The sequence below is a fragment of the Tinamus guttatus genome, unplaced genomic scaffold, assembly GCF_059628265.1.
Source record: "Tinamus guttatus ecotype Peru unplaced genomic scaffold, ASM5962826v1 Tinamus_guttatus_pri_ptg000451l, whole genome shotgun sequence".
NCBI classification, from domain to species: Eukaryota; Metazoa; Chordata; class Aves; order Tinamiformes; family Tinamidae; genus Tinamus; species Tinamus guttatus.
The window spans coordinates 214,492-239,256 of NW_028288985.1; the positions used below are offsets into that span (position 1 = coordinate 214,492).

Below are 24,765 nucleotides of genomic sequence, written 5' to 3' on the forward strand. Positions count from 1 at the left end.
CACTGAAATGTTTTCTCAACAAAACCACACTTTGGACAAATCAAAATGGTTTAGAAGACTGCTTTCTGCAACAGATTGTTCAGAAAAATATCCTGAGATATTCTTGGGGGAAAAAAAATGAAAATTGTCTTTTCTCAGTTGAAAAAAAAATGAATATTGGTTTTGAAGCATCAACCCTCTCTCAAATGAGGATTTCTCTGCATCGTACTTGATTTCATGTACTACGTTTAACGGTGGTGGGAAGATGAGTGGTTTTAGAGTGACCTTGTACTAGCTATCCTGACAGGTATTTCCTTATTTTCTTTTCTACATCATGTCACACGACTTGTATATTGGCTATTCCTTGGATATTTCAGCAACACCGAAAACAAAATTAAAATCTGAAGGAACACTGAAATTTCCGCACTTATTCCAGCAGGGATTTTAGACAAAATCCTGAAAGGTCCCCGCTTGGCCGGGCGGTCGCCTCACACAGGGAGCACCGGGGGCGCCCGCGACGGGTTACGGTCCGAACGCAACCGCGGAGCAGAAGGCAGGGCAGGAGGAGGCGGGAAATGGCGGCGCCGGGGGCGGGAAGGTGCGAGGGCGGCTCAGGGGCTGCGTCGCTGTAAGCGCGAGGGCCGCGCGGCGCGAGCTCCTCGGGGGAGCGGCGCGCGGGGCGTAACGTAACGGCTGCGTAACGGCCGCGGTGCCTCAGAGGGCGCCGCGCGGCTCGCACGCGGCGGCGAAGGGGTTAAGCAGCCACCGCGCTTCTATTTGTGGCTGCTGCCGCTCCAGGCGATTAGCGCGTGGCTCCGCTCCCCCCTCGCCCGCCGGCCGCAACAGCAGCAGGTGGCGGCGGCCCCGGCAGCAGCAGCGGCAGCAGCGAGGGAGTTAACTCCACGGCGGCGGCGGGGGCAGCAGCGGCACCGGGGATCAGGCAGCGGCGGCGGCAGGCAGCCGGGTTGCTAGGGATGGAGAGATCCCGTGTCACCCGGATGTGAGTGTCATGTTGGCCGAAACTCGGACGGATTTGGCAGCGGCGGCAGCAGCGGCGAAGCAGCGGCGGGAGGAGCAGCAGCAGCCGCAGCCCCTCGAGTGGCGCTAGGCGCTGCCATGGGGATCGGATAGAGGAGCGCAGGGGGCAGCGAGCACCTGGCTTGGGGCAGGGAGGGGGGCGGCTCTGCCTATTTTTTTGGCCTTTTTTTTGCCCCTTTTTTCCCTCCCTCCTGTCACACACCGGAGAAAGTGAGAATCATGCATCAGCACCAGCAGCAGGAGCAGCACCATGAAGGTAGGAGCCCGAGCGCCCACCAAGGGCAGCAGCGCGCCTGGGGCTGCGGGGAGGGGCGCGCGGGGGAGGATTTGCGAGGGATTTGGGAGACGAGGGATTGGGGGGGATTAGGGAAGGGGCAGGTTTGGGATGAGCGCCTGGCCTTGCGGGAGGCACCGCGGGAAAGGGCTGGGGGATGAGGAAGGGCACGGGTCAGGCTAAGGAGCACGGGTCTGGGCGCGTCCCTCCGCGCTCGTGGTTGGGATCAGCTGGGGAGGACATGGCTCCCCTCGGATCCACGGAGCGGGTCTGAGCAGAGACGCCGCTTCCCGGGGGCTCCCTGTGCCGGAGGGGCTGGATCCGACGCGCTCAGCCCGCTCCCCGTAATGTCGCTGCCGGGAGGCGACACATGAGGCTGCCGCACGTTAATCTCCTTGGCAAACAGGCTCCGGCAGCGCTGCAGCCCCCATGGTGGTGCGTGCGCGTGTGTTTTCCCTGCTGATGCATCCTGAGCCCTCCCGAAATGAGCAGCAAGTTTGTGTTTCTGTGCCTGGCGGAGAGCAGGGGCTCCCCTGGGGAGCGCGGACACTCGGGCTTTGCTTCACTTCGAGTATTGATGTTAAAACCGTGATAGATTGGTGGTCTATTTGCGCCGAGCCGCGTTTTCATGGCATCCCAAAGGGCAGCCGGTGGGGGAGAGAGAAAAGGGAGAGGGGGATGGCTATGCCATTGCCTAGGGAAAAAAAAAAAAAAAGCAATAATCTTTCCTTTGGAGAGGAAAAAAAAAAAAAAAAAAAGAAGCCCTTTAAGGTTAAATCCACGCGTTGCCCCTCTACCCAGCCGCAGCCCGAGGCGGCGCCCCCTCCCTCCCTGGCCCCCGGCGAGGGAGCAGCTGTTGATGCTCCCGCTCCCCTGCCCGCTGCCGCGGCTGCCTCGGCCCCTCTGCCCGCTGCCACCTGCGCTGGCAGCAGCGGGGACCGCGATGGCCGAACCGGGGGCGCCCCGGGCCCGGCGCCCCCCGCGCCGCCGGCCCCGGGAGCCATTTTAGCGCGGCCCCTCGCGCTGAGGCGCGGGACGAGGGGCCCTCGCGTCGCCCGATGTCCCCTCTCAGGAGATGGGGGGTCATTCGGCCCGGGGGCGGGGGGCAGGAGACACTTCTTATTCATTCATCTTTCATGAACAGCGACTGTTGAGCACTTGTTTTCCCCTTCTGCCTCGCCAGCGATCTCTCCATCGTCCCTCTGAAACTCGCCGTACACGTAACTGTGCCGTTCCTCCGTCATTTAGTTGCTCCCCACCGAGGCATCTTCAAGTTTCCAATTTCCTTTGGAGCCTCTGCTTCCCACAGGTGCACGGAGGAGCCGGCTGGTGCTCCGGAGCTCGGAAGGGCTCTTTGCCAGGCGCTGATGTTGAGTCTTTTGTGTTGCCATCTCTATTGACGGAAATAGTAAATGTTTTGAAAGTGAGATTGTTTCTGTTTTTGTTTTCCTTGTTAAAAACAAAAGCAATCCTTTGTACCAGTTTCACTCTGAGAGTTTGCAGTGTGAAAGATAACGGTACCATAAGAATGTCTTTATCACCAGGCAATATCCAATTTTGACTTGTTGGAGGCACCTGTGTGTGTTCCTTTGAATAGGGCAAGACTTAAGTTACTTACAGGATTTTGGGGTTTGGTAGTGTTTCAAACAGTGCTGAATATTCTCAATTAAGAATGTGCAAGAACTTTAAACCACTTCTTTTTGACCAAAATGGAACGAGGAAATAGTAAATGTTAAGGTGCTATAACAAAGTTATAAGGAGGTTGTTATAAGGAGTTGTAAGGAGATGTATGTTTTTTGGACTTAAAAACAGTGACAAGGAAATTGACATCCATTTTGGAAACTAGGAACCAAAGTGCAGACCCAAAATGTAAGATATTTCTGTGTGGCGATTGTCTTGAGACTTAGATTAAACTTAAATTCATAGTACTAATTCCTGAACCTTATTTTACTTTGCCATTACATGTATATTCAATGCTATGTAGTATTTGTAGTGGAAGCATCACACCATCAAGCATTTTCTTAAAATGTTTTTATCAACAATATTATGACATAATTTATCATAAAAATATAACTGAGTACTCTTATCTTCTTTTTTTTTATTATTATTATTTTTTCCTTACAGAGACGAACTATGCAAGTAGCACCAGAATTCCTCTCCCTGGTGACGGACCAACCATTCAGTCAAACAGTTCAGCACCATCCAAGCAAACTGTTCTGTCTTGGCAAGCTGCAATTGATGCTGCTAGACAAGCAAAGGCTGCCCAAAATATGAGTGCTACCACAACCCAGCCTGTAGGATCTCTGTCCCAAAGAAAACGCCAGCAATATGCCAAGAGCAAAAAACAGGGTAATACGTCTAACAGTCGGCCACCCCGTGCTCTTTTCTGTTTATCCCTCAACAATCCAATACGAAGAGCCTGCATTAGTCTAGTAGAATGGAAGTATCCTTTGATGCATTTTATTTTTAATTTCTTTGAGTTTTCCGAATGTATCAACAAGATTTGCTTAATGTCTCTTTTCAGCAAACATGTATTAGTTTGCCTAGATGTGTATGGGTAGCTCATTAATGTTGCTGCTAGTTAATTTTGCCTAAGATCCTGTTGACCCTAGCTTCTTAGTCTGTGTCACTATGACACAGTGTATGATTTCATTGAAGTAACTGGGAGAACAGCTCATAACTGTTCCTTTTTTTCTTGGGAAAGAGAAGTTCACATTCAGAACTTTATTTTCTTATCTCTAGAGAACATTCTAGGTATGTCTTTAAAAAAAATTATCTTTTCACTTATTTTACAGTTATAAAATAGTCATTTTGCTTTCTCAGTCTGATACATCCATCTCACAAATGCATTTTCCTTTTTTGTTTTTTTTCTTCCTCTGGATTTTTTTACTTCCCTTCTTATAACTTCCTCTACGATATACTATTCTAGCAAATTTAGCAAATCTCTGTATTGCATTAATTGCCCTTTCACACATGATTGAATGGATGGGAGAGAGTTCCTAATGATTTAAGATGTCAAACCTCTATCTTCCATATGACAATCTGGTGTACTACCATTAAGCCAGGTAAAACTGGCCTAGAAATCTTTCAAAAGTGATATTTGCCAATGCTAGAAGTAGCAGAAATTTTGAGTCATGTGAGCACGTGAGGGACTCGCTATAAGAATATGTGAGTGTCTGAAATATATTCCTTTTCTCAACTTCTATGACATGTATCTACTGTGAAATGTATTTTGAGAACAGGAGCATCTGCAGATTGAAGATCAGTTACACTGGCATGTATTTATCATGACTTAATATGGTGGGGAAAGATTGCTTTTACTTTGCTTCAGTGGTTATAGGTTGGAAGAACATTGATTTTCTTTTGGAATAGCTAATAGCATGTAGATTTTTTTTTGTATTGTTTAATTTTCAAAAAAAAAGAAAGTAAATGAAGTATACAGCTTTGTTGAGGGAAGAGGAAAAAAACAGTTTGACTATTAGTCTTGGTGACGTACCTTTGCCAGGAAGCAACTGGTCAAGACAGGAGATTACTGAAGGTAAAACTGATTCTGTTACTTTAAACGGAACACCCAATCTGGCAGTAGGAAGTGTTACTCTTTTACAAGACTTGTTTTTTCAATTCTCTGAACATAATTCAATTACAAATTTAAGGTAGTGAAACAGATCTTGTTCTCATTTAAACTGGTATAAGTCCAACTAATTTCAGTAAATTGGCCTCTCCTTGGCTAAGGTCAGTAAGATGAAATTACTGTGGATTTAAAATGGAATAACTCTGGGCAAAATTTGTCGCAGTAGCACTATGTCATAAAACAAACTTGCCAATCTCTTATTATTTGCTCATTTCTCAGGAGGATGCTACAGTTTTAGATGTATTTTTTATCTCTGTCTTATATACGACAGAGCAACTAATGATGATTAGCCTTACAAACACAAGCTCAGCATTGGCGGCAAAACAAACAGGGTTTAAAGGGCTTTAAGGGACATATTAGTGTAGTTCCTTCACAAAAATATTTTAAACTGTCAGCACTGCTTCTGAGGGAATGGAATTTTTATGTAGTCCCCTTACTCTTCTGTGTAGCTGTTATGGATATATGTGAAAGCTGTAGCTTAAACTGAGGAGAAAAATGTCAAAAAATAATATCTAAGACTAGTTCTTCCTACCCAAAATTACGACAAATAGTTCCATCCAAGTATCCTTATATTTGTTCTTACAGAAAATAATGAAATATTTTGGAGGAAGTGTTAATTGCATTTAATGATAAACTGAAGGTGAACTTTATGCATGTTAATTTTAAGAGCTTTTTTTTTTTTTTTTTTCCTCTGGGGAAGATGAAACTTATCTCCTGGTTTAAACCGCTGCTATCTAGATCTCAATCTGTATGGCTGAAGAGCCAGTAATTACTGGCTCTTATATTCCACAGTTTTTACAAGACAGCTTTTATCTGTTCTGCCCAAGATGAAGTTGTTCAGGAGTCCAGCAGTCAAAGATAGGAAGAGAGGCTCAGAACTCTCCTCTGTGCATTATGCCCCTCTACAACAGTCACAGAAGAGAATGGTTCTTGTGCTTTGTTGGGAATCTTTCCTGTATGAATGAGATCTGAAACTGTTTTTCTCCTTTGAACAAGCATATAATTGCCATTAACATTAATGAGACATAGATGAATATCTGAGGACAGAAGAGCTCCATAAGTATTCTTTACACACCATAATGACCTGCATACTGAGTTAAGACAGTCTCACTAAATTTGTCTCTAGAATTTAATATAGAGTGTTCTGAGGCAGCAAGGGTATTGCTTTCCTGCTTTCTGAAAGAAACATAAGTCATGGAAAAAGTCATTATGGTAGAAAATAATATGATGTAGTGATATAACTAAGGGTGATGCAGGAGTGTTTGTCACAGGTGTCAGTGAAATAATGCCTTTAAAAGCAAGGATTGTTTTATAGATGTTGAAAGTGAAAAGAGAACAGAACTGAAAGTTTGTAGATATTTAAAACTGATGAATTCCTTAACAGGATTATCCAGACCATTTGACATATTTATACTACTGTCTATTTTTGCCAATTGTGTGGCCTTAGCTGTTTACATCCCATTCCCAGAAGATGATTCTAATTCAACTAATCATAATTTGGTAAGTACTTTTATTATTATTATTATTTTAATTCTCTGTATATGTTTGCTATTGATGGCCAAGTTATAAGCTGCCAGTGTTTGAAAACATAGGGGTATGGATAATAATTTTAATAAAAACTTATATAGTGATTTGAGATAAAATATGTTTAGAGAATGCCATTGCCTTGCTTTTTCGATTTTAATATGTACTTCTTTGTGTCATGTATTTATCAAGATTAAACAATTATGGACAAAAAATGCTAGCAAAAGGCAGAATAATCCAGGTCAGTGTGAACACTGTGAAGAACAAGTTATGCAGCTGTCTAGCCTCTAGCCAACCGACAGTTTTTTCTTGCTTTTTTTTTTTCCTCCCTCCTTCTCTCCTCTGAGAAATTCGGGACACAAATCTCCATAACTGTCAGTCTATGACAAGATCCGCTAATAACTAATTTCATAAAGCATTATATGAAAAGGGTAAAACAGTTATTTATGTCAGAGGCTAATCATTTTGAAAGAAATGTTTTTAGCATTAGATTTGTTAGGCCAAAGTCTGATATTTCTGACCTAATTTTACAAGCTGTTAGCATTTAGAAATGCGCATCTTTTTTGTATGTGTTTTATTTTTAAACTAATGTGGCCAGAGCAGTCTAAGCAAAAATAAATGATCCTTTTTTTAGTAAGAGATTATTATCCATTTTCAGTAGAAAGTGTCTTGAATGCCATAAAGTTTATAACTTGCCCTTTTAAATTCTCTCACTGATTTGAATCTGCATCTTGTTTATAATGAATAAAATTTTGATTAATTCAGTTTGTGCGAAGAACAGAGTTAATCTTTACAGCATACTTGCAGGTACTGAGACAGGCTAAGTAAGATGGGTGATATGCGTAAACATTTTGTGTGCCTAATCTAATAGTTTAGGAGAGTGATAACTGGCTTCTCTTATTGCTGAAGCTCTGCTTCTGTTGAATAATGCTCAGAGTTTTGTTACTGGTCTGAACAACAGTATCAAAAATAATCATAGTATTACTCAAGGATTAAATTGTTCAAAGAAAGTTTGGTAGAGTTTTAGTGCCCTGCTTGTTGACACGCTTATCTTCCGCTAGCCTTACATTACCAGGCTGATCTTTACAGGGGACAGTACCCTGCTATTCTGGTGCTAAAACCAATTAAAAAGCTGAGAGAAGTGAGAGATGGCACCCTCTCTCTTTCCCTCAACCTCACAGCCTTTTCTTTAGCCGTTCTTCTCTGGGCACAGGCATCCACTGGGTATGGATTGCAGCACTGTTCTCATTTAGCGCTTTGTGGACTGTGGAGAGGAGTGCAGGAATATTCTACCTCTTGTGCTCTCCCTTCCTCATCATGCAGAACTACCAAAGCTGTTCTGGTGGGCAGAATAGGTGGTGTTCTTTGTGGTGGGCTGTTAGAAGGCAGCTTCTGTATGATGATGTTTAAGACATGTAAGAGAAACCTAAGATACAAGTTCAGAGTGGTTTTGCCTATGACTTAGTGAAGTCTAGTCCAAATATCACTTAACTACTGGCTGAGCTGTCAGGGAACCCTGTTCTTTTTCCTGAGCGTTTCAACATTGAGAACATATTGCTGGTTTGTATAATCAGCAGTGAATTATAGACTGCTGTAGTAGTAGTAAAGTAAGTTTTATGATAAATTAACCCCAAATGGTGGGCATTAAGAAACAGATTTATCTATCTTAAGTTAAAAATCGTATTTTTGCATATTAATGCACTTTTGAAAGTAGGCCATATCTTGGGTATCTGTTATTCCTGGATCTGAGTCTGTTTTGGCTTAGCATATCGTAGATATCTGTGTGAAGGCTCTGCGCCATTGTTGTTGGAACAGTAGCCCGCTTTCAGAAAAGCGACAATACAGATAAAGCGTAAGGCTGGGAAAGCTGTTTGTTTTCTATGTTGATCACTCATTTTGCTGAGTTACAGGGTGTGATTATTGAGAATTTTGCAGTGTGGCCAGCAGTGCACTCTGAGATATTTATGATAGCTTTTAAGGAAACAAGATAAGATTGCTTCGTATCACTCTAAATTCAGCAGACTAGAGTCAGCTCTTACTGGTCTGGGAGGATAGCAGTCCCTTGCTTTGATGTTTGCAGCTGCACTCTTTGAACACCTTCTAGCCAAGAACTAGCCAGTTCTTTCTGGCTAGTGAAAAAAAGAGAGAACAGGCAGTTTGTAATTGGTTGGAAACTGGTTCTTCTGCCAGTATGTAATGAAACTGCTGTTGTTCTAAGGACGTTACTTCTGCTCTGTAGCAGGAGAACTGGACTGTATATTTTGAGATTAATTTTGAATTAAATGTGCCTTCAGATATTTGAGTAGTCTTTTTCCTGCCTTTCAGAAGTTCCAGGTATCTAAAGTTTCCTGTGCTTGATTCAGCTCTACTTCTGCAGTGTCTCCTGTCTAGGCTTGATGAAACACAGTTTCTGGCAGGATGGGTTTCCTGTATATATCTTCTTTCTGTTTCTGTCTTTTTTTTTTTTTTTTTTTTTTCCTCCCCCCATCTGTGTTACGTTATTTCTCTTCATGTCTTTTGTCGTCTTTAACTTCCCACTCATTTCTTTCTTTCCTTGTTATTTTTTGGCTCTGCCCTCTGGCTTCCCTCTGTGTTTACTCCTCCGTTCATCCTCTTCTGCAGCATGCTTTACTCCATCTCACTCTCCCACCTCAATTTCTTCTCTTGTATTATCCTGTTGTACTGTGGCATGTTCTGTCTTTTATGCACTTCTCTGACTAGTGCTGGACTCTTACAATGTACAGGCATATTTGCACAACACTTGCCATGAGCAAGACTCTTTTGCTTATTCTTTTTAAAAATAAATAAATAAGCAGTTAGAAGCCATCTCTGATTCCATGAAAACTGACCTCTTGAAGTTTGACTGGTGTGTGCTTTGTGTGCGTTGCATCTCCTATAGCTAGACCACAAAGGCTCTCACTGGTGGGGCTCTACTTGAGGAGAGGGTGAAAGCCTGTGTGTTTCTGGAGACTTGAATGAATTACAGTGAGCTGGCAAATGCGGAGTCATCTGCATAAAGAGCTTGACCTCAGTAATGACCCTATGCTCCAGATACCAGGGTTCTTCAGCCTTGTTTCTGAGTTATCAGTGGGGGACTCTCCCCAAGAGTGGAATTCTGCATTAGAAAAATGTGCTGTACTTACAGAGCTAGTTACAAGGTGGTGTACACATTGCCTGCTGTGCAATGACCTGGCTGCCTTCTGTTCTTCCGACCTCTTTTCCCAGCCAGTTGGGACTGGGAGAGCCATAGCGGAGGACACGGTTACAGAAAGGTCCTGTTTGTATTCCTTCATTGTTTTTAGTAGATTTATGTGGATCTTTCAGTGGCCTTTAACAATAGCCAAGTCCAGGGCTGTCCCAGGACTGTTAATTTGGTCTGCAATCTAGGGCATGGCAGGAGAAGGCTCTGAGAAGATCCAGTTGAACTTGTGACCTGGAAGTGTCAGGCTTCCTATCCTTATCCCATTAGCAGTCCCATGACTCATTCAGTCCAAAGGCCACATGACTAATACACCTGCTGGAAAGGTTTTGTTTTTTTACATTGCACCTTGTCATTGAAGTTCTCTATATAGAGCCTTAATTAAATATCTGAAAATGTTGGTGCATACTATTATTAATTGTTATACCATTTAATAAATAAGTTTAAGTCACTTATTGAATTGGTTCTGTGATTATATTTTAGGAAATGTGTGTGTGTATATATGTGTGCGTGTTTTGTTTTTGCTGCGTTTACTTCTTCAGTTTAGGGATCTTGGATGTCTCACCCCTCACTTGGAACATGCTTCAGTATAAATAATACTTATCATCATGGTTCAGATATTTTTGTATTTTCTGGATCTTAGTTAGGACTCTCTCCTGGTGTCTGTAATAGGTGGCATGAGTCACCTAAGGGAACTTAGAGGAAAGATGGAAGATAATTTGCCCTCTATTTCACTACATGTGGAAAAACATGAGTATTCTGTTTGGTTTATTTAGGCAACTGCTTAACTGCTGGTAGTAATGGGAATATATTAATTCTTTGATGGGGGAAAATGTCAGTAAATTTAATCTAGGAAAAAAAAACCCTTAAAATATTGCGTCTAATTGTAATTGATGTACAACATGAATTTTATGTTGCCTATTGATTCAAGTCAGTAAAAAGTATTTATATCTCTGTATATGACTAGTCAGAAGGGCCTGAGCGAATGTCAGTAGTTTACTTTTGAAAAATCAAAGGATAGGATCTGTCCTTTCACATGCAAGCTTAAAAAATGAGCAGACTTTGAATTCTCTCATCAAGTTTTGTGTCTATGTGCGTACGTAAATTTTCTGAGGGATAGTTTTTTTCATTTTTGGTTTCTGCTGTTTTTTCCTTAGATTACCATGTCATCTTTTTTTCTCATGAAAAAACATGAAGTAACTGTTTAACTACTGGAGCAGCCTGACTTCTTTTTTTTTTTCTCTAAAAATTAACAGTAAGGCAGTTTGATGGTTATGAGCTGAGACAGTATGCATCAGCAAGTAACCTTTGCACAGCTGCAAGAATTCCTTCATAGATGACATTTCTGCAAGGGGATTATTAAAAAATATTATAATGCTGAACTCAGGCCTATCTTCATATTCCATTTTATATTCCTACAGGGCCAAAGTTGCCCGTAATATTATGGATTGCTTTTATGAGTGCAGATCATGGTTTTTAGAAGCTTGCAATATCAGATAAACCTACTTTTCCTTTTCTGTTGTAGTGCACACCTCTGTAAAGTAAAAGAAGACTGTGTTGGTAGCATTTTACACCCATTTGGTACTGCCTGCAGTTTTTAAGCATACTATGTCTACTCTGCACTGTGCTAGTAGCATAAAACAGGTGGTTCTCAATTTTTCTTGGTGAAAAGATTTGTTATGTGTCAACTCTATCTCTAGAGGTGAATGAAAATTCTATTTCATTTTCTGCTTTTAGAAAAGAGGCATTTATGGAGGAAAGATATGACCAAGATGCCAGGCAATTTTCAGCTGGTCAGAGCGTCAGTTGTGTTTGTAGATGTTTTGGAACAACATGCACTAGTCCTCAAATTCATCTGAATTATAGCCTAGGCCAAATCTGCTCCTAGGGAATGAAGTGTTATTTTCATTAGGATTTAGTTTCTTTAGCACAGATAAAAAAGACTGTTCTGAGAGCAAGGAATTGAAGAGAAGGTCCTCAACTTGCTTGTGTGCGTTTAGATAATGGCACTGCAAAAATACTTTCCTCCTCCCGCCATTTCTCTCTCTCTCTCTCTCTACCCCCCCCCCCACCCCGGTTCCTCTCTTTTCTGCTGTAGATATCTGTCCAAAGCAGAAGACTCCACACAAAGATGTTCTTAATTGTTTTCATTTGGAAGGAAATGTTTTTCCCTGTTAAAGTTGCAAGCTTGCTCCTGTGAGGAATTCCTACTAAGTGCTTGTTTCTTCTTAAAAAGATTTGCTGTTGGTGCTGTATTGGCAAACTGCCTAGGGAGATACAGCAGATACCATAAAAAGAGTTCTCTATTTAGTCTAAAATCATTTTCCCAAAAGATAGTGTACACTGTATTTCTTTCCTTTTTTTTTTTTTTTTTCCTTTAGTTTGAGTTGCAGGTTATTTGCTTTTTATTTTTACCTCTATACTCTCCCAGATGGAAAAGGTATGACAAGAATACTTTAAAGTATAGGCTTGTCCAAGTGAAAATAAATTGGTGTTCTTCCGAATGTTCCAAATAGTCTCATTAGTTAACCTACCAGCTGAATTGTTGGTGGGAAAGTAGTTAGATGTTGACGTTCAAATTGTTGTCGTTCAAGTTTAAAAGTGAACATTCAAGATGAGTGGGAGAACTCTGTACTTTTCATACGAACTCTTGTAAAAGTCAGAGTACAAGCTTAAATACTATGAAAAATATCAACAACCCTAGTTTATAAAACCAGTTTACCGAATAAGGGTAAACAATGTGAATTACAATTTTACTGCAATACTAATATATGAAAATTTGACAAAACATTAATCCACAGATTTTATTCCTTGAGGATGGTCCCTATGCTTTGAAAAAAAAAAAAGAGTTTGCTCTGCAAATGTACAAATAAAATAAAAAATTCTTATACATGGTCATTTATTTCTTCTATGCGAAAATTAGATTGCCAAAAACATTGGTAGAAATTGCTTTATAAAACCCTTTAGAAACACCAGGTTATTTTGAGTGGGCTTATCTTTTAAAACTTATTTCTCTCAAGAAGCATATTATATACCGAAAACTGTTTTTCATTTCTGTCTGTATGTGAAAGTACTGTCTCTTGAAATCTTAGAGTTGGAATCCATGACTTTTGAAGATGTTGATCAAGGGCCTGTTCACTTAATTCATTTGAGCAGAAACAAAACAGTTCTGTGTTTTTGAAAAGACAGTTTCTGGTTACTTCAAAGCGCTCATTATGCAGCTGCTGACATCAACTAAAACATATTTTCTAATCTGGTAAGTTTTAATGAAACTGTTTTCAGTGATGGTTTATTGAATGTGTGACTTGGTTCACTGTTCATTTTGGAATAGTTCTAATGTGTTTATCCTAATACCAAGCTCCAAAACATTTCTCTCTTGCTGGGTCATCTGGAAGGACAGGGACCTGAAGAAAAAAAGGTTAAATGACTATTTAATGCAAGTGAGAGAGTGTTAATTAGGATGGTTTGACTTTTAGGTATTAGTCCCTTTTGGTGGTTGCATAATCTTCTGCAATACAAACCTTATTCAATGAATTATAACTCAAATATCCTCCGTTGGTCCCAACTCCCATAAAATTCACTTGGTAGCGGTAATAATTAGTAGTGTAATTATTGTTGTTTCTGTTTTTCTACTTCTATGATGAAGAAAAAGGGCTTTTAGATTTCCATTCTTGAACAATTCTTTCATTAAACAATCCTATTGTAATATTGCAGATTCTTCTCAAATCTTGGAATTTATTTTCAGTATTTCAAATAAAAGCCTAAATAAAGACATGAGATCTATGCTCACAATTTAGCTATGACAAGAACTTTTTTTCAGTAAAAAAATCAATACAGCTGGCCAGGATACATTATTTTTCTATTCAGTGTTGGTAAGTAATATTCAAAATAGTCCTGTAGTGATTAATAGAAATATAAAAATTCAGTGATAAGTGGATTGAGCAGACTGATTTATTTTCATAGTTATTAACCAAGATTTTTTTTCTTTCATTTTTTAATATTAAAGATATTCTGCTAAGGCAACAAAACAGGATAGCTAAATTTTGGGTAGAGTTTGATTCCTGTGTCGCTATGACATGGCTGTTTTCATGGTGGTTACTTTTCATTTGGATGACGAACTGCGTTGAAGTTGGAAAACTTTAAGAAGGGGACATTATCAAAGATCCAAATCCTTAAATTTGTAAGTGGATAAATCATATGATACAAGTTGTTACTGGGGTCGATCACCACAGCAGAAAGGCTGGCACCAGTGCAAAAGACCAGAATTGGATCTTTTTAGAAGTATGTTTTTATTGCATGTTTTCTAACAAACTAACATTTGGTATGTTTTAATTTGGGATAGTAGTTAAGCCCAAAGATTAATTTGGCCAATCATTTCCTAGCTATAACTTCTTGACTAAAAAAAGTGGCATGTTATATTTTATCTTACCTAACAGCTTAAATATAGTGAACTATCATATTTGGTTTCACTGAAGTTTTGCAGCAGCAGCAATGGCACAAAGGAGCATATAGGGTCAGTAACACTTGTAGGGCGTAGAGGCAGGAAAGATCATCTGAATGTAACAACATAAACATAAGGGATCTGTATTAATAAGGTTCAGTAGTTTATTAATTGTATTTTTCTGGCTCAGTTGCTGAAAGGATTGGTTCACAGAGACTAGAGCTGCTCTCCAGTGCTGCGGCAGCCTCCAGGAAGATGGCATCTTCTGCCACTCGGCTAATCAGAAAAATACAGTCTTTCCACAGGACTGAATAGCGAATGCCCCAAAACCGTATTATGTTTATTGGACATCTTGTTAGTGCTGTTTTCACTCTGATGAATTTATTGTGGTAGTATTACTTACATATTTTTAAAACACATGCAGATGATGGGTGGCATAAAATCAGTTAGTTATTTTATATTTTAAATATATAATATTTTCATTCCCTAATAGTTCCAAATTCAAGTAGACTTTATTTCTCAGTAAATTGTTTCTTGTTAGAAGGAAAGGAAAAGTCAGGAAGAAAATAACCTACCAAATTATATAGACCTTATGCATTTCCTGTTAAAAACAGACAGCTCTTGAAATATCTTGCCACTACTAACTTAAACTAAATAAAAGAAACTTAATAATAAAATACAGTGTTTAACTGAACCCTAGCTAAAAGATGTAGCGTTCTGTGATGCACACTGCAGTTTGCTCTGCATGACTGCTAGAGCCAAGATGAATATTTTCAGACGAGGAGCCCCTATGTCTGGCCTGCCCAAGCAGTGCAGTACAGCTTGCTCTGTCACCCTTAGAAGAGCCTCAGCTATCGCAGCTCTTGAGGCTTGGTCCAGAACAGGAAGTTTCTCTACATTTTACTGCCAATTTGAATGGTGCTTAACAATTTTCTGTGATGCCTTGGGATGTGATTGAAACTGCGTATTTTGGGAAGCTTTTGGACAGTATGTTTACTTTTTCATCCCATATAAAAGATGGACTCTTAAGGTCTATGCTACCTGATCCTTAAAAGTCATTTAAAAAGGAATACTGAATAGTAGTCATAGTATTAGTTACACAGCTTTGTCTTGCAATGAAAAAATGTTAAATTAAATTGATATTCTCCAAAACACAGCTTTACTAGGGCCCTTCCATGTTGTCTTACTGGCCAGTGATTCAGTCCTGTGTTTGCCTTGTCAAGGCTGTCTTGGCGTGAGCCTGTGTCAAGCCTAGACACGTCTATTGCCTGTGTCGGTAGCACAAAGGGGAGGCCTTGCCGCGAACCCCGAAGCTTGGCGCGCTCGGCATTCACAGAGTTAATGCGGGTGAACGTAGGTGGGCTGAGCATGCCCAGGCTGTCAGCACGTATCTTCAGATGGATGACAATTTTAAAGACTGTCTCCTGTAGCAAGAGACTGTCAGCTGCCTCTCACATCTATGTTTTCCCTAAGGACTGTATGGCTCTGAATGACAGTGTTAATCAATATGGATGAAAAATACATAGGTCACAAGCTGTGAGGTAGCTAAGGTCATTCTCTTAAGAGTTTCCTATCAAAAAGGAGCGTTTTCCACCCCCCTGCCACCCCCTTGCATTCAGAGGTTGTGTATATGTATCTCTTTGTGCCCTGCGATTTCTGGAGTTCCTCGTTTCAACCGAATGCAGAAGAAATAAAGATTTATAAGTTATTTTTGCATGTTTTTGAGAATAGGCGGAGGAGAAAAAAATTATCCCTGTTCCATCTTTTCCTCCAAGGTAGGCAACTGCAGGAACCCACATGTCACACCAGAGCCCATCAGCAGTGCCAGTCTGCAGGGATGAGGCTTCATAAATTTCCGTATTCATAGAACTGCTTATCTCCTCTAAGAGGAACAATGAATTATTCTGGTTAAGGAGACAAATGATTTGGTACCATAGCAGAAAGCATAAGAGGAAGTGGGTAGGATGATAGTTAAAGGCTCATTCCTCAAGTTCTTAGCTATCTGCTTCGCCCCCAATTTTTGTTATCTTGGACAGGCTATTTATCTTTTATTATTTTAGATTCCCATATATAAATTAGTTTTCTGCTCTAAAATGACATCAAAAGAATAAGGAATTTCGAAACTGAAGTATTCAGACGTGAACATAAATATGGTGAAGAAATCTGAGTTCTTTCAAAACACAGTTTCTGAAATTCTTTTTAACTGGAAATGATTTGGCTGAGTTTCTGGTGAACACCAAAAATCAGCATTGATTTTGTTGTCAGAGGCTATATTTCAAAGTTGAGAACGTAGCATATTTTGGCAGCAAATTTTGGTGAAGGAAAAGTGATTGGTAGTGGCGATATAGGAACAGAAGGAACAGCCACCGTTCCCATAGTGATACAGCAAAAGCAGTGACATTTAGGTAAACAGCAGTGGGAAAGGAAATTTGGGGGAGTTAATGTTAGATGTCTCAGAAGATACAGTAAGCTTCCATACGGTGTGTCATGTGTATCTGAAAATGTTAGTGTGGATCTTCTGCTCCCTGTGTTAGTAGCACAGGCCCCCTTCGGTGTTTGGTGGGGTGTCCAGCAGCTTCCCCAAGCAGGTGATCGGTCCATGAGCCAGCAGAGGCAATGTCCCTGTCAGCAGCAACCGCACGTAGCGAAAGGAGCCTGATGTTCGGAGTGCTCACAAATATGCTCATGTGAACCGTCCAGCTGGTTGGGAATGGTACCACAGAAGGCCTTTTCAGCATGACCACATGACACACAGATGACAGTGGTATTTTTAGAAACCCTTGCAGCAATGCTCCTATTGATCCAAATATTATATACATATTAGCACAAAATAATTGTTTTAAATAGCTGTATGAATGCTCAGACACAAGACCTTAGTAAGTACCTTTACTCAATGGAAAAATAGGAGTGAGGCATTGCATAGTTATGTGTGCATCTCTGCCTGTCTGCTACTCAGGGCAGATTCTGGGATCATGCAAGGACTTTTGCCTGGGGACCAAACAAATAATCATGCGGCTAAAACTTTCGTTCTTGTAATGATAATTGTTTTGAGGTAAAGGAGAAGCATGAAGAAGAGTAGGGCATTAAATACAGAATAGAAAATGAATTCAAAAGACAAGATGTAGAAAGAATATGTATATATTTCTTTAAACATGAGAACTTTCAGGAAAGTTACCTAATCAATTAAGCATGGTTTAGGTGAACTGTCTTCTGAAGCAATGCCAAGTAAGTGAAACAGCACTGTGAATACTGGAATTAGTGTCTACAGAGGGACTTAGTGCAAGTGTTTAACTAATCCCTCGTTGTATATGTTATTAATGAGGCTATTTCAGAATGCGTCAAAAGAGTACAACAACTGGAAAGGCTAGCTTGAAACAACAACTGCACAAAGACAGTGTTTTTAATGTTAGACATAACTTGCTTAAATAATTGGAATGATCATAATCCAGTCTTTGAACTAAGATACGAATATGTTAGATTATTTTCCTTTTTGTCTTGAATGTGCTTTGTTCAGTTCCACTGAGAATAAGGTCAAGATTTACAGATGGTTTTGAGGCCTCGACATTAGTGGGTGTTCAGTGAAGAAGGGTTAAATAGCCTGGGTCATAAACACATTAGATTTGTGTTCTCTCTTGCCTTTAAACAAATGTATCTTAGTTATGAGAACAGATCATCAAGCTTTTCTATAAGCACGTAAGCTACTATTGCTGAATGTGGGCGAAAAAGGGAGCCTAAAACCAAAACCACTTTATTTAAAGGAGTAAAGCTATTAAAAATGTAAGTGAACATAGACATTTTATAGCATACTTAAAAATATTATATTTGATTTTTGATGCTTTTCTAGTTTGATATTTTGAAGTTTTGCTTGATATTTATTGTCTGTTCTATAACTACACAATAATCATAAAATGAAACCTTACCAAACAAAGCTGGAGCAGATCAGTTCAGGTACTTATATTCTTTGCCACCTACTTGTTTTCTTATTTCGCTTTTCCATCCTGAGGAAGGATTGTAAATGCTATTGCAGCCTTGGATCTGCTGTGACACCCGCTCACCAGTGTATCATGAGGAGAAAGCTGGGAGTGGAGGCTCCAAACTGATGTTTCCACTGTAATAATGCCTTTTTTTTTTTTTTTTCTGGACAAGTAAAGAGCGCTCATCTGTTCCTCTGTGAGTTAACACTCATAAGCTGGATATGGATTAGTGAGATATCAGAAACATCAGATATCACAAAACTTAGCAGTCTTGAATGTCTCACTATAACCAGTCTATGTATTAATACTCTGCCTAATTGGAGCGCTGTGCTGATATTTCTCTCTGCTGAGTTATTAGAGAGATCAGCAGTGCCCAGGAAACTAAAATGCATAGGTGAAGGGGCAGATATGTAGGTTCCCATTTGTCCTGAGGAGGCGTTTCCTGCGTTAGCGAGCAGCGTGCCGTGTGCCAGGCACCGCAACACAGGGCGCATGCCACCTCGGCACTGTTTCTATGGATGGCCCTTTTTTAGCATGTGGAGAAAAGGCATTTTGGAGGAAAATCTTAGGATATAAGAATCCAAATTTTCCTTTCCTTTCTCCTCTTAAGCTTGAGAGGAGTAACCGTGAGTAAAAAGTCCATGAGTTTACTGTGCTCACACAATGGAGGGGCATTTCAGGAGAGAGTCTTCAAAGCTGTGAATTTTAGCAAGGACTTAAAACACGACAGACTCTTTCTCACTCTTACTTGCTTTATGCCAATTGTGAATAGTATATTCTTTTTTTTTTTTTAGTTTGTGGTGGAATTGCTTTTCTAAAAATGAAAAGGTTGTAATTAATTAAATGCTATAGTACTTAAAAAATTGAGTAGGTTATAGAGTCTCAAGAGATTGTACTTTTTCAATTCAAGCCTAAGGTGTGGACATTGTAAATTGAACTTGGCTTTCTAAATAATGAACTTCATAATTCAACCTCTGAACATTTTTCAAATTAGGAAAAGAAGTTTATACTCTGTCATTTTGTAGCACTACGGATATTGTGAGTACTTTGTTTCATCTGGTTAACTCTTTCCTTCCATCTTCCGTATTCATCCACTTCAACCTCTAAGCAGGGTTAGATAAAGGGATTTGATCTGGATCTGGACTCACAGGGTGCTTGTCCTTCCTTTGAAGTCCCAGACTGACTTATCTCTGGCACTGCTGCATAAGCTCCTGTGCTGCTTAATATTCCTCTCTTCTGCACACTCCCTGGAAAAGCACAGGAGAAGCACTCAGGGCTTCTACAGTGCACTGACACCCTTCCCAGGCCTTGGAAAATGCATGCACTGCTTGTCTTGTGTAAAGTAAACTCGAGCGCACTTCCCTCATTTTGATTACGGCCTCTCAGTAAGCTGAATTGAGTAGTCTGCTTCTGAATTTCTAAAATATCGTTATTGATAAAGCACAGCATGTGACATACTTCTAGACGACTACAGTTTCCTTTCCAGTAAGTCAACTCTGTGCTGTTCTGCACAGTGTGCAATATGATGGAATATTGTAATATGCTGGAAAGTAGGTAAGGATCAACAAATAACTCCTGTCATGTGAAAGTAGTAACTACCTCCAGGGGCCTGAGCTGCTTGCTGAGCATGTCTCAGTGCTACCCTCTAGCAAAGTGGGTGCAATCACCTTCAAATTAAGCATTTCCATTGATTTCTAGTGACAAGTTATGACAAAAAGAAAAAGGTAGTTGAGAAGATGCATGAAAATCAATCCATAAAGAGCCTACTGCAGGGTTTACTGTATCAAAAGCAACAACTCATTTTCTTATAGAGATAAAAGGTGTGATGGATTGCAGGATCAGTAAGGTCCTGCTGAAAAGTGTATGGAGAAAAGACTGGGCTACACATCTCTGCAAATGGGTAGAGTCCTTATGGAATTGCATGGAAGGAAACTGCTAGAGGTGCTGCAGCTCACACTTTTTTATATGCAGTGGCTGAAAGGTTATTACCCTTAGCTACCCGACCAATTTCTCTGCCTGAATTTGTTGTCCTGACTGTGGGAATGACAGAGAGACAGAGTCCTCATTGCTGCAGTTCAGAGCCTGGCATGTTGACTTAATCCCCCAGTGCTTGGGTGAGAGGTGCTGTCCCATGAACTGCAGAAGATGAGATGGGGGGATGTTTGCTTCCTCCCCGTGCTTTGGGGGAAGTAATGCTGGTGAAGTGCTGAAAAGTCGGGGGAGTCGTTATGGACTTCAGGAGATTCAGCTAAATCTCACAGATGTTTTGACTTTGACTTTAGATTTGAATTGTCCATTTGAAACCAGAAAAAATATCATCAATTGCCAAGCTAAAATTCTGGATTAGGAATTGTAGTGGTTGAAATAAAGGCTGTTTCCTGTTTTGAGCACGGGAACAGGCTGCCCAGAGAGGTTGTGGAGTCTCCTTCTCCGGAGATCTTCCAAACCCGCTTGGACGCAGTCCTGTGCCACGTGCTCTAGGTGACCCTGCGTGTGCAGGGGATTGGACTAGATGACCTCTAGAGGTCCCTTCCAACCTTAAGGATTCTGTGATTCTGTGGTGCGAGTGTCAACATGAGCTGCAGAGCAGCATAGTGGACAACAGTGTATAGTAGTATTTTAAACATACAGAGTTAAGTCTATCCGATGTCATTTTTTTCACATGTATGTGTATTTATGCTTGTTAGATTGCTATGCAGTGCCTGATACTTAATATAAATGTATACTAACATAGTAATTACTGATAATGTCTCCTCTGCAACAATTTTTAGCTTTTTTGACTTTCCAGACTCTACAGATTTTTTCAGTGGTAATCTGGAGCTCTGTATAGAGAATGCAAATCTACTCAATTTGTTTTGGTTAGTTATAATTTATTGATCCTTTACGTAGAGGCCATAGACTCCTATAGGTCTGTGGCTACAAGCTGAGAAATCTGCAGCTACTGCTGTGGACCAATGAAGAGTTATTGCTTTAATGCAAAATATTAGAGGCTGTGCTCTCCAAAAGATTCAGCATTTTGGTTGCCTTTCAAACCTGTAGACAAGTATATGCTACATTGAAGTTGCAGGAAAAATCGGAGTGGATTTAATCTTGATCAATTTGTATGATGGAATCTGCTCTGTTAGTAACTATGATATTTAAAAAAAAAAAAAAAAGGCGGGGGGCGGGGGGAGAGAGAGAGAGAGAAGTCATTCCCCAATTTGCAGACTGGCCAGATGTTACACACATATTTTTACTCTATCAGAACGGTTGGATTTTGTTATAGAGTTTTATTAATAGAGTTGTTCTTTGCATCATATTGTTATGTTGTGTTATTTTGATAGTTTCAATACTGTGTTCAAAATGCATTGAAATCAGGGAGTGGTTTTCCTTGACTTCACTAATAACTAGATGCTGCCAGTAATAAACATGCTATTTACTGGAGGACATGATGCAGTATGTGTTTACAACACGCCACACTTCAATTGTGAAAAATATAAAATATTTTGGTTCATAGTTGCTAGCGATTTTTTTTAGTATATGTGATAATGCACAGTAAATGTGCACTACACAATTTGTCTGGGCCTTCATTGCTTGGAATAATTGTAAGGAGAATTGAAGACAGGCTTAGAAATTGTTTGTTTAGAGAGCTACATCTGGTGTGTGTTCTGCTGTCCTAATTGTGCACAGTGATTGGAGACCTTTTCAGCTTGGACGGACACGGACCTTCCAAAGGGCAGGATCAAGCACTCAGTTTGCTTTTATTTTAAAATACTCTACATACATCAGCTTAAAATGGAGAATTGTGTTTGGTCTGAGCTATTGATTTCTAGTCTGCATACACTGTTGTTATAGGAATTTGGAAAGTATTTGTTGCTTCTAAAGAGGTTCAGAAAGTTATTTTTAGCAATTATCTTAGCATTATAATTAGTAGGCCAAGTGAAGTGTCATGTTTTTTCTCTGTACATGCTCCTAAATGAACTTGGTCATACTGGTAGCAACTCAGTGTTTTAGCAAGGTTTTCCTTAGTGTAGGAACATGGTTGTTGTTACAGAATTATTTCTTGGTAAAGATACTTGGAAGAAGAGCGTATTCATGGTGCAATCACATTTGGATTCCCCAAGAAAGGGCGCTCAGCAGCAGTCATGAATAGTGTGTGATATCAGGGTGATACTGACCCAGTATTTATCAAGTCAATATCTAGGTTACTAGAGTATTGTGCTGTTTTTTAAAAGCTTAATATTGAAACTAGTCAAAATATTTTGTCAGACACTGAATCTAACAGCAAGTAGTGGCCTGATTGTTTTTTTCCTTCCAAATTTTAAGATAGAGTTGCTTCTTACATGCCACAACTTTCCACCCATCCAGAGTTTCTGTGCCACAGCAGTATTTCCTGTGTAATAGAAGGGAAAGCTAGAAAAGTTCATCTTGGTGTTTGGTTCTTCTATATCATAAATAAATAGAAAATCTGTGTGCAATTTACTGAAACATTTAGGATTATGTTAGCTCTGCCTCTTGTCAGGTATCACACTATTACAAATTTTGTATTTTAAAGATATCATTTCACTGTACATATTCTTGTAATGATTTTTGCTTACTGAAATTACCTTCAGGTATACAAATTGAGTTTCTACACATTATTGCTAATGATACTGCTTTTGTTATATGCATTTATATACACATACAATACATGTATACAATACGTTACATGTATAACAATGGTTCAGAACACTGTTCCTGACTGTAGTATAAGCCATGATTGCAGGACTTCTCACAGAAGTATATTGTAGATTAGTGAAATGTCATTGTACTTTCCTTGTTAGTAAATTGAAACATATTCTGTGTCATGCCGCTGTGAATTTGTTCATAATCGCTTCACACAGAAGATGTCCAGTAGCAATAATAGAATATTGAAACACTCATCCCTGAAAAAAAAGTATGGTGAATGCAATTTAGCAACTAATTCATTCTTTGTTTCCAAGTCTCATTTTATCTTTAATACTGATTACAGTGTGCTCTTGCTCTTCCTAACTGTTTTCTGTTACCCAATTATCAAGTTAAGTTACACTTAACTTACACAAGCAAGTTACACTTGCAGTAAGCTAATAACATATTCTGTTTTTTAGAAGATACTGAACTAAACTTCCAGCTTAAATGGGAGGAGAACACAGTTGGACTGAAATTGTTAACAATAGAATGTTAAAAGAAAATGAACTGTTCTGTTGTTTTCAGGCCCCTTATACTATCTTCATTAACTGATGAATGGTGAATTAGTTAATCAAGTAGACAGTGTAAGTATCTAAGGGGAAAATAAGAAATTGGAGTAGGAAACAGAATTTAGTTAGAAGCACTTTGTGCCAAACTGTTCATTTCTATTTCATTAAGAAATTTAACCTCGCTCTGCTTCCTAAAAAATAAGAATCCCATAAAGTGCCCAAATAGCAGTATTTCAATCCTGATTTAAGAACCTGTTCCAGTTTTTCTGCAGTCCTGTAACTGAAATCATGGCAATGTCTTGTCTTCTGAGGAGCAACTTTCATTATTGGGTCCTTATTCTGAGCTTCAGGCCAAATGTTATGTGTCTTCAAGACTGCAGTGATCTCGATGAATGAATGTCTAGCCAAGACATGAAAAGATGTGTTGCCCTGTTAATACATTTCATTCTCTTTGGACTTTTCTTTTTGCAGCCTTTCAAGCTGTTAGTATCATACTTCAGCTATCCTTGCCTTGATTAAGCAAGGCAGCATGAAGGAACATTTATTTCTCCTCAAATTCTTCTCTTTATGATCCTATTGGAGTAGGTTGCTAAACAAAGAAATAGAGAGGATGAATAACAAGCAAGGGATGGATGATTCCAGAGAACTGTTCTAAACTCTAAAATTGATAACTTCAAAGCCTTCCAAAAAGTAAAGATTAAAAATGCATTCTCTTTGGCAATTTGAGTATGAGCTTCTTGCTTATATATTTACCCCTAACCAATAACAAATCTGTGCACATGCTTTTCTTTGCTATTTTTTTTTCAGTTTGGGGTTTCATCACTGACATTGTTTATTTATTTATTTATTAATTAACCTGTTGAAAGAGTAGACAGAATTTTCCTCTTTCCTTCCCTCCATTTCTTTCCACAATCTTGACTGTTGAATATATTTCTAATTAGCTGGAAGATCATTCTATGAACTTGAAAACAAAAATCTTCTGAGCAGCTCCTGCTTTAGTGAAAAACGTTACGTATGTTACAGGAATTTCTTTTTCCATGGAGATGTTTTTGGGCCAATAATAGTAGCTTTTATGCCTTTGTAAAGGAAACTCTTTGGCTTTAAGAGGCACAGATTACTAAATAAGGAGCCATCTGAGCGCAAAGCTCTCAAGCCGCCGCATTGCTTGTCTAAGGCCAGCAGAACCAGTGAGGAATCTGACTGATTATTAATTTCAGTTGTGTCAAGCCTTGTGTGTGTGTGTCTCTAAATCTGCATCTTTTAGGAGGTAAGACCAGGAACCCCTCAACTAATTTGCCCTTTTTGGTGTAACCCCATTACTGCCCTTCAGACACTGCTTGCTCCGCACTGGCATGCCACTGTTGGGAAGGGTGCACGCAGAATGCCTACAGATTACAGCAGCCTCAGCACCCAGGGTTAGCATCCATCTAGGAAAGATGTCCAAGTTGATTTGGCTGTAGGGCACATGAGACCATCTGTTCACTGTGACCCCAGTCTTCTAGACTAGCTA

The 24,765-nt window shown here is 39.9% G+C and overlaps 1 protein-coding gene across 2 annotated transcripts in view; it reads left to right on the top strand.

Moving 5' to 3' along the window:
* The first annotated feature begins 960 nt into the window (after positions 1 to 960).
* The window catches only part of CACNA1D (calcium voltage-gated channel subunit alpha1 D), a 156,205-nt gene continuing 132,400 nt past the window's right edge, over positions 961 to 24,765 (top strand). For both annotated transcript variants that reach the window (XM_088532046.1, XM_088532047.1), the window contains exons 1-3: positions 961 to 1,273; positions 3,416 to 3,734; positions 6,317 to 6,422. In XM_088532046.1, coding sequence (XP_088388172.1) covers positions 1,237 to 1,273; positions 3,416 to 3,734; positions 6,317 to 6,422 — 462 coding nt within the window. In that variant the 5' untranslated portion in view covers positions 961 to 1,236. The remainder of the gene's footprint in view (positions 1,274 to 3,415; positions 3,735 to 6,316; positions 6,423 to 24,765) is intronic.